The sequence below is a fragment of the Choloepus didactylus genome, chromosome 6 (assembly GCF_015220235.1).
Source record: "Choloepus didactylus isolate mChoDid1 chromosome 6, mChoDid1.pri, whole genome shotgun sequence".
Lineage (NCBI taxonomy): Eukaryota > Metazoa > Chordata > Mammalia > Pilosa > Megalonychidae > Choloepus > Choloepus didactylus.
In genome coordinates, this window is record NC_051312.1 from 13,582,951 (window position 1) to 13,593,550 (window position 10,600).

General features: G+C 52.9%; 1 protein-coding gene across 1 annotated transcript in view; it reads right to left on the reverse strand.

Annotated features, from left to right (window-relative positions):
• FADS2 (fatty acid desaturase 2) overlaps positions 1-8,221 on the reverse strand; it is a 33,144-nt gene extending 24,923 nt beyond the window's left edge. Inside the window, exon 1 of the mRNA XM_037838227.1 lies at positions 8,000-8,221. Coding sequence (XP_037694155.1) covers positions 8,000-8,206 — 207 coding nt within the window. The 5' untranslated portion in view covers positions 8,207-8,221. The remainder of the gene's footprint in view (positions 1-7,999) is intronic.
• Positions 8,222-10,600: the final 2,379 nt, after the last annotated feature.

A 10,600-nucleotide genomic window follows, 5' to 3' on the forward strand; every position in this document is an offset into this window, starting at 1 on the left:
CTTTGAAAATTTAAAAAAAAAAAAAAAAAAAAAAGTTACACATTTTCATCATTTTTCTGACTATAAAGTAGTAATGTGCATATTTTGGCACTGAAGAATAAAGAGGAAAATGACAGCACTTATAATCCAAAGATTATCACTCATAACCCAGAAACCACCACTGCCAATACTTGAGCAGATTTCCTTCCAGTTTTTTTTTTAATATACATTATGTATATCATATACATGATCTCATAACAAATATAGCATCTCTAATTGAGAGATGAGCTGGCACCAGTGCCCTCGAGGTGACGGAGCATGATGAGATTCACCCCACAACAAATCAAGCCTGGAGACAATACAAAGAAAGAGGGACAAGTCAAATGACACCATGACAAACAATAAGAAAAGTCAAAGTGCTAGGAAAAAAAGTGGGGAGGGGGGTATGTTCCAGATTAAAGGAGACCAAAAAAGATATGCAAAGAGATGAAACAAGCTCAATTCTTGAAACTTAAAAGGCTCCCTATTTGGAGGGGGGAACAAAAACTCAGCCATACAAAACATTTTTGGGGTTGAATGAGAAATTTTGAATATGGGCTGGATATCTGATCATATTATGGAATCAACAATTATTTTCTTAAATGTGATAATGGTATTGTGATTATGTTAGAAAACATCCTTATTCTTACAAGCTGATGCCAAAGAATTTCAGGATATGGTGTCATGATGATGCAACTTATTTTCAAAGGGTTTGGCAGTAGAGAACTGCATATATGTACAGAGGGAGAAAGCAAAGGTGACAAAATATTAAGATGAGTGAATCCAGATTGGGGATAAACAGGCGTTCCCTTACTATTTCAACTTTTCACGTTTGGAAAACTTCAAAATTAAAAAAATCGGGAGTGGGGGGAATGTAGAGAGGAAAATGCTGACAACTCATAAAACGTTTTCACTCCCCACCAACGTATCTCCCAACAGTAATTGCTAGTCCCTTCCGTTTCCTTCCCACATCACTGACATCTAAATCCTTTTGCCTGCTTCCATTTGGGTCTGGAACAAAAAATATTTGTGCAGAGGAACACTGGTGCCCTCCCCCAGCTGAGTAAAAAGGGATGGTAGGGGAGGGTCAGATCAAAGAAGTGACATTCCCAGGGCCGTGGGCAGGCAGGCCTGAGAGTCCCCAGTCCCAGGCCCCACTTGGGGCCAGCCACCCCCACTTCAGCCTCAGCGTCTTCTGCAAACCAAGGACACTCCCAGCTCTGAGGTTTGAAGGCCCTGGAAAAGGCCCAGCAGAAGCTTCCAAATTCAGGGCCGTGCTGGGCCGGAAAAAGCCCCTTCATTGGCCTTCCTCACATCAGACAAGGGCACTTGAGCAATGAGTGGGAAGTCCCTGGGTAGGCAGCAGCTGTTTCCTGAGAATCAACTGCCATGTCTGATAATGAAATGATGCCTCTCTCTTCACTGAAAGGTAACATGCAGGAGCTGGCAAGCACATTCGTCTCAGGGCCAGCCCCCACCTTCCCAGTTTCAGGTCACATCTCCCAAAAGCAGACAGACAGACAGACAGACCCCTGCCCACAGAAGTGGCTTCTCAGCCACTTCCAGGGGACACTCGGCAGAGTCAAGGTGGTGGCAGGGGCAGGAACCGCCACATCCCAGCAAACAGCCAGCAACGCTTAAAACCTCAGAGCTCTACCTTACAGATGAAGAAGCTGAAGCCCAGGACCGGAAGCCCCTACTTCAAAGGCAGGGGGAAATCCAGGTCAGCCTGCCCCCGAGGACTGCTCTTTCCAAAGTGCCACCGCCTCCTGCACTGTTAGAAACCGAGCGCTCTGTGGGATCAGCTCCTAGTCGTGGCGGGTCTGGCAGCTTTCTGAGGCCCCGACGAGGCCTAGCATGAACCGTGCTTGAGCACATGGGCTCATTCCCACCCCAGGTCCTTTGCACGGCTTTGTTCTGCCTGGACCTCTGCTCCCATGTCATCCCATGGCCGCTTCCATTTAGGTCTTGGCCTCAAGGTCACCTCAAAGAGGCTTTTCCCAACCACCCCATCAGAAATAGCCCTCCGCCAACCCCAGGCTGGCACTGGGATGTTACCCTGTTTTATCTTCTCCATAATAGCCATTATGGTCTCAAACTATATTACTGACATACTTCTTTATTTACGCTCCAGGAGGGCAGGGCCATGTGGCTTGCTTCCTGCAATAACCCCAGTGCCTACACCGGTGCCCGGGAGAGCTTGTGAGCTGGCATCCTGCATCTACCCACTTTCTAATCCCCAGAAACTTTTTGCCATCGTGTGCAGACTCCTCTCTTCTGCCTTTTTACACAACTTGGCTTATGCTTCTAGAACACCCAGAATTCTTTGCCCTCTCCAAGCATGCCAATGGTTTGCATAGCTGCCCTGGGTTGAGATTTCACAGACCAGCCACTGAGCTAAGGGCTTTGCATACATAATCCCACTAACCATGACCAACCCCTGTGAGATGGGAAATATTTTGGAGATGAGCAAAGAGGCCTGGGGAGCTGAAGCAGCTGGTCCACAGTCACACGTCAGGGGTTCTAGAAGCCAGGATTTGCGTCAAGGGTGCCTAATGCCAGACTTCTTTCTCTGGCAGTGCAAAGGCGTCAATCAAAATGAGCTTCCCCTAGGAAAATTTTAGGTTGAATATATGTTACTAAAATAAAAATTAAAAAAAAAAAAAAAAATTCCAACCCAGAAAAAAAAGAGGGGGGCATTATTGGGACAACCAAAAAAAAAAAAAAAAAAGGAATGTGGACTGTTAAATTTCTTGAACTTGACAGCAGTACTTAACATGATTACAAAGTGAGTGTCCTTGTTCTCAGGAAACTTCCCTGAACTGTTCAGTGTTAGAGGAGCACAATGTATGCAAACTATTCTCAAATGTTTATATAATAGAAAGATAGAATGATACAATAGATGTCGCAAAATGCTAAAAGTCGGTAAATTGAGGTATCTGGGTGAGGGGGTATACTGGAGTTCTATGTATTGTTTTGTATTATTTTTGCAACTTTCCAGTAAGTTTGAAGTTATTTCAACATAAAAAGTTAAAAAAAAAAATAAAAGAGCCTCCTCCCTCATAGCTGACCACATTTTGTGCCTTCCCCTTCAAAGTGCGGCAAACGCCCTGCCTGCTGGCAGCAGATACCCAGTCGCTATCTGGTAACACGAGTGTCTGGCTGGCAGAGGGCAGGCCCTGGTGCAAGGCAAGATGGGGCCAATGCAAACACTGATTTTGGAACCAGGCTCCATCCTCACCTGATGGAGACTTTACAGAAAGAAGGCCTAGGGTCCAGGGAAGTGAGATTCCTGGAGCAGCCAATGAGAGCACAGAGCTGAACCCATGCGTGGGTGGGTGGGAAGGGAGAGGAGGGTCAGAATAATCAGCTCCCTACAAGGAAGGCATGGTATGTGTTCACCATATTTTCCGACCTTTGCCAGTTCCTGCTTCTGCCATCCCCAAGCTCAAAGGCCCCAGCTGACTTGATGAAGGATCTTCGCTGCCCCTGCCCCACCCCAGATAGGACCCCCTGCACTCAGTACCTGGGGCCACGGTTTATTTCTGGATGCACCCATCTCCTCTGCAGAGATGTGGGCTCCTCCAGAGCCAGGGGAGTCTCTAGTCCAGCTTGGCACATTCCGGCACTTGCTGGAACACAGCAAGTACGGGGATGAACAAACTCAAGACACGTGAGGCGGCAGCCCTGGGAGCCAGGGCTCTGCAGAACAAGTGACTAAAGGGGGAGGGAAGCAGAGGAGGGACCCCGAGTTCTCAGGTGGAGACTGGGAAAGAGCAGATATGGGGTGCTGACTTCCTTTCAGCAGCCGGGCGAGGCAAGTAGGGCAGGAGGAGGGTACACGCCTTGTGCCATGAACCCTCAAGGGAAACAAGCAGTGGAGGCTGCAGACAGTGCACCCCTTGGTGAGGTTGTCCCCACTGACACAGGGTACCCAAACTACCTGGAGGTGGAGGGACAGGGCTGCACAGGAACCCCCCACCAGGGATTCTGGCAGGAAACATGACTCTTGCCGACTCCACTTGCCACATTCATCTCATAGAACTGATCCCAGGGGCTGCCAGGGCTGAGTCTGGGATCCCCCACCCTCAACCCACACCAGATCTAAGATGAGGGGTGGAGCTACTCCTCAGGCGCACCCCAAAAGGAGAGATATCAGGGGCAGTAAATGCATATTCTCTTGGCAAAAACAGGGCCACCCAGGTTCCTCTTCAAGCACCTTCTTTTTTACTCAACTCCCCACTACGTGTGCTGGGAAGCCCACGGGATGCTGACGAGATGTAGATACAATCCCTCACTCCCGTAGAGCGTTCTGAAGTTCCAGGAAAGATTTTCTCACTCAGCCCCTTTGAGCCTGCTGATAACCTCGTGAGGAACCGTCATTCCCATTTCGTAGACCTGGAAAGTCAAGTTCAAGTCAAGTGACTTGCCTAGGAATTCATAAAGCTGGGACTCAAAAACCTAGGGCTCTGCTTCTAAACACCATGGTCCTCCGGGCCTGCCGAACGAGGACAGAGGCTCATTCCATTTCCAGTATGTTGCCCTTTTCCAAGAACAGGATAGGAGTGAGTTGAAAGATGAACATCTCTGACCTGCGTTGCCTTCCCAGGAAAACCTGGCGAGACAAGGCAGCAGGGAGCCCTAATGTCTAGATAGAGGCAGAGGGTCCAGATTCGAGTCCCAGCTGGAGAGAGAGGAGGGGGAACAGACCTGTGAGACCTGGGCTGCTGTCTGAATTATTCAGCTTTGTACCCAGGGCAGCTCAGAGCCATGGAGACAGTCAATAAATGTTCGATGAACTGCTGAAGATGAAAACGTCCCACCTGGGGAAAAGTGGGACACTGCCAAGACACCTGTGGGACATGGGTGAGGGTTCTTTTCGCCAAAAGCAAGGCAAAGACAAAAGCAGCACTGGAGGGCCAGAGGGAAAGGGATTAGAGAGGTGGAGAGGCAGGAAGGGAGGAAGGAAGAAGGAAAGGAGAACCGGCAGACTCAGGGACGGAAACTTGGGTTTGGGCTCCAAGAGCTGCCTCTTGGATGAAGCTTTCAATCTTCAGAGCAGCGAGAGACCTACAGGGCTGAGGCGAGGGGTAAATGAGGGAAGATGTGTAAATGTGCTCTGGGAGCTGCAGAAATGAAGCAGCCTTTGTCCTCTTCCTCCACTAGGTCGTCCTTCTTGGACCTTCTCTGGCCCCGTGGGAAGAGGCTGCGATCTTCTCTACTTCAGAAACAGGAAAATCCCCTACTGAGGTTCCAAATTGCTGCAAGCATGGCTTCCTGGATCTCTGACCTCCTCTTCCAGCCTTTTGTTAGGATTTTACCAGCACCGTGGTTGGCTCATAACAATGCATTAAAATGCTCTGGGCATCCAAACTCTATCTGCTGATCGGTCCTCCCCAATTTGAATGGCCCATAAATACTCTGCCAGTTCCCAGGCTCTGAGGAAGTCTATGCCCCAAGGTTTAGCACCTGCTCACTGCTCAACCTAGACAAAAACAAGGGTCTCTTGATTCCAAGTCCCACCACCCCTTACTCCCCTGGCCACCTTCTATCCTGGTCCCAGACAGTTAAAAAAAAAAAAGGCCAAAGGAAACCTAGCAGCCCACCCCACCATTACTCAACCCTTTCCCCAGTTAGTGTAGTTCATGAGCCAAAAGTCTTATCTTACAAGGCTTGGGGTACAGGAATTGTCTTTATATCTTGTGACATCAAATAAAGTTGGCGTAGACTAAAAAAGCTTTCTTCCAAATTCCCCTTTGCTGACTTTAGAGTCTAGCTGCTTTATAACCCTCACTCTCATTCTTGTTTGTCAGGTAACATTATGATGCATTTATCTAGCGCTTACAGTTTATGAAGGGCTTTGCCACGGATCGGTCTCACTGAAATAGGTACAGATGTATCTCATCCATGAGAAAAGGGTGGTCAGTAAAGTGATAGCAAGCAGGGGACAAGTCCACTCTGGCTGCCCCTGGCTCTTCCCATCCTAGTTTCCTCCTAAGAGGGCAGCTGACGTCCAAGACGCCAGATTTACAGTGAACAAGTTAAACCGTCAGCAGCTGGGCAAGATCAGAAATGAAGACACTGTTGCATTTGTAGCTCAAATTTATGAGACAGAGAAGGGGGCCAGAGAGAGAAGGGCTTCCCACGCCTCTGAAGGGACACAGCTGAGCACTGATTTTGGAGGAAAGTCATTGTCAAGGTCAGGTAAGCACTCAGAACATCTAGAGGGAGGATGAAGTAAATCTGATGTCCTCATTCAACTATAAGGTTCAAAGCAGATGCCGGATGGAGTTTCCACATAAGAAAATACGTTTATCTGACAATATGGAATAACTGGACCAAGGCGTCGCATTTGACTTTGTCTTCTAGGAAACTTCTTGGTGAAGAACTGGACAGGGCATGAGATCCCATCAGGCCAGCATGAGTCTGGCAACATGAAATGTGGAAAGACCCTGATGCCATAGAATACTGAAGGTGTGTGAAGACCCTATTCCAACCAAGTTATGATTAGCTTTCCCAGCCCACGGCACCCAGGCAGTGATCATGAGAAAGTAAAACAAGAGATATCGCTGACCCTCTACTCAGTCTTAAGCAAGCTTGGACCCTGCTCACCAAGGTGGTGAGCCTGCAATTGAACAGCCTGTATTACAACTTGCTTGATTTGGCGTCCTCGCCAGGCCTGTCCCAGTGGGACAGAAACCAGTGGAGAGGTCAAGAGTTCCACCAACTGACAGGGACCCCTATAGCATGGACAGCTAAGGTTCAGGAATGCATCAGCACCCTAGGTCTCTGGTGGATTGAACTTCATCAAATTACTCCTCCCTCCAGCATCTCCCTTATTGACCAAGTTCTCTATCCCCTTACACCTTTTCCTCTGCTTCCAGCTCACACCACCAAGAGGCCTCTTTCTTCCCTCTTTGCCTCTGTTTTTTTTTCCCTTCTCACCCATTTGACTCCACTGGGTTGCAGCTGCAATTTAAAGGAATGCAAGGATTTCAGGCTGGGAGTTTGGGGGACACCTGGGGATGCCATGTATTCTCTGTGCCACAAGACTTGGGGCTGGAGAGATGGGCAGCCCTGGCTCCGCAGAGGCCCCGCGGCCCTCTTATCTTTAGGACGCAGGATGAGGGATGGGCTTTGCTGGCAGGTGGGCGTTCCTGACAGGATTTAGAAACACAGCTGGCCTTTGAGTTCAACGTCCGAGAATAACCTCGGGTGCAGCTGTGACCTGTTGCCAAGCCAGCCCAGGACTGCTAAACCCACCCAGCTCAAGTCGCCCTCTCCACCTGGACGTTGCAAACTCCAGCCCTTTCTCCTTCCACCGACTTCCCACCCCACTCCCCAAGAAGCCCGACGCGTGGGGAGGGTCCTGGTAGCCTTGGGAGCGTGGGAACGCGAGCTACCAGGAGGTGTCTCTCCGCGGCGGCCATTGCGGACCTTCCCAGACAGCAGTGCAAGCACGAGCGAGCCCCGGCGCTAAACGAGCTGTCCTTCCCCGCTCCCCCCGCGCTGGCGGGAGAGTGAGGGACGCGCCCCGAGTCCCTACACCTGGTTGCCGGCTCTCCCGCTCCTTTCCGTGGGGCTCAGGGGCCGCCATCTTTCACGCTGGGGGCGCCAAAGCCCAGCCCCCGAGCGCCCCGTTGGGGGAGTCCCTGGCTGCGGGTGAACCCGGCGGAGGGGGCGGACGCATGGGTGCCAGCGCGCGTGGCAGATCCGGCACCGCTCTCCACCGCTCCGACCTCCGCCGGGGAGCCGCTTCCCGGGGTCCAAAACAGGACCCTCCCACCCCAAGTTGGCCCAGGAGTACCAGATGAGGAGGATTCGGGGATGGGGACGGGCACAATGGATACACTTTCCTTCCCTCCAGGACGCAACCGGTTCCATTCAGCGTCGGAGGGCTTGGTGGCGCCCGGAGACGCAGGGCTCCTGTCTCCCGCCTGTAGCAGAGAAGGGTGGCGGGGGGAACCCCCCGGATCCTTACCGTGGCATCTTCCCCCGCGTAGTGCCCGATGACCCGCTGCCCCCCCGGGTGCCTGCTGGACCATTTGGTGATGTTGTAGACCTTGCGGTCGATGACAAGCCACTTGTCGGTGCGCAGGTTGTGCTTCTGAATCTCCTCCCAGCTGAAGGTGGGCATCGGCGCTTCGCGCTCGGTGCCCCCCTCGCCCTTGTTCCCCCCCTTCCCCATGCTGCCTGCCGACAGGGATGTCCTGGGCACGGCGGCCTCCCCGCGCCGGCTTCTGGCTGCACAGACGGCTCCCCCGGCCCGGCAGTGCGGACCGGCCCCTCCGGCTTTCGGCTTTTGTCTTCTCCTCCTCCTCCCACCGTGCCCCCTCCCCCCAGCCTCCTCGCCTTCCCTCTAGAGTATCCCTGCCTTCCTCCTGGAGTCTCCCTGGCTTCCCAGGGACCCCAAGCGGGCCCCTCCTTCTGCCCGCCCGCGCAGGACTTTTGCCACCAGTAAAAACTCCCGTGCAGCTCAGGGCCACGGCGCCTCCTCCGCCCACCCCGCCGACTCCCCCCCCCCGCCCGGGGCTCCGCAACCTCCCGCGTTCCCCACCGCCCGGGTTTCCACAGTGATCAGCAGAGCGCCTGCACCAATCCGGGCGCGTCGCCCCGCCTGCCATTGGCCCAGGAGGATCTTTCGAAGGCCACGGGCTGGAGCTGCGGGTCTCCGGCTCCCCCGCCCGCCCGCGTGGACTCGAGCCCTGCCGGGAGCCTGGCGACGTGTCCGGCCTCCTCCCTCCCTCCCCCGCCCCCCGCCTCAGCCAGGGGCGCCCCAAGAGGTCCCAGAGGGGCGGGGAGGCGGGGCGGTGAGCAGGGCTCTGCGCGCTCCGGAACCCGCGCGCACGCGTCCGGCGCTGCCCGCGTTTGCACCTGATGTACAAAGACGGCTGGGCTGCGCTGCTCGCCGCGCCGGGGCTGGCGGCGCAGAGCCTCGGGGCTGACGGGCCGCACGCCGAGGCTGGCTTGGCTAGGGAGCGCCTTTCCCCGGCCCGCCGGAGGCTGGACTCCAGGGTCCCCGCATTGTCTACGCCCTCCGCCTTGTTTGGAGCACTGCTGCAGCCTCCTCGGAAAAACAAGCCGGCCTTGGGCCCGGCCCGCGCCTTGAACCCTGTAATCAGGCAATCTTAGAGAACTGCCGGACCTCAGCCGGGCAACCTTGTGGTAGACGCCATGGTGGTGGGCGGGAGGGGTGGGGCACTGTACTTTCCTGCTCTGGACGCAGGAAATTGGCAGCGGAGTTAGAGGACGGAACATGGAAGCAGTAGCCAACCACGTACGGTTAACTGGACAATGGTGTTGCACAATCCCTAGGAAATAAAGATGGGATATCAGAGGGATGGATGGGAGGGCCGGGTTTCTACGTCCTGGAACTGCTCAGGCTCGGTGCGAAACCCCTGACTCCGGAGGGCGGCAGGCTGCCCACGAGTGGAAGCGATGAGGAGAGGGAGGTGGGGGGCGCGGGAGGTCTCGGGGGCCCAGTAGTTGTAAATAAGGGACCCTCATATATAAACGGAATCTACAGGTTCCTGAGTGCTTGTGAGCTCTGTGAGGTAAACACGACCCAGAATCGTTGTGTTTACCTTAAAAATGGAGAGACGGAGGTTTTTAAGAAAGAGGAAGTAGTCAAATCCTCATGGTTAGCAGTGGCACAGCTCTGCGCCTTCCGGACATCGTGCTGCCTGGCTCCTGTTGAGGTGGGTGAAAAGAAAGCACTGTAGAATTTTCCGCAAGGGGGGGCACCTGGAAGGTGGGTGGTAAAAAGATCACTCTGGCCGACTGGTTATGGGAAGGGGTAGTGGGAAGCCAAGATTGGGTCCCTATCTTGCCATTCCTCTAGTCACCACCCTCCTTTCTAGCCTGGTCATTCTGCACTGGCATCAGTCCTGGCATCTTCCCTCCATTCCACTAACTCCAGACAGGCCAGAGAACAAGACCTCTCCGACTTTGAGACGTGGACTCATCCTAACAAAACACCTAGCCCATGGGGTAAGATGGAATGAAACAAGCACCCCCAGAGAGTGCAATGGCTTTTATAGCCTGCTAAAGGTTTCCTGAAATAGAACCAAGATTATTTTCTCCAAAAGGTGAATTAAGACAATACATAGAAAACTTTAATAAAATTTTTAGTAAGGTTGTGGCACTCAGAGGGAGTGATTCCTGAAAGGGAGCCCCAGAGAATACCTTACAGGGGGGCCTCACAGGCTGAGGAAAAAACACACAGAGAGGTCTCAAGACCTACAAGTCAATGCTTTGGGGAGCGAGGAGAAGTGTGGACCAGCAGATCCCAGCACAGCTCATGGCCTAGAGAAACATGTTGAAGACATGAATGAATGAATGAATGAATGGTGAGGAATGGCTGGGGTGAGGCAGGGACCACATTGTGGAAAGGCCTAGCCTGCTCTGAAGGGATGGAGGGCCTTATCCTGGAGGAGGTGGGGAGCCTTAGAAATTCATAAAGCAGGAGCATGCTATGATCACATCTATGGTGCCGAAAGAGGATTCTGGATGCTGGTTGGGGCAGGGATGGGATGTAGAGGAGAGACCCTGGAAGCCTCAAAGTCAGTTTAGAGACTACTGA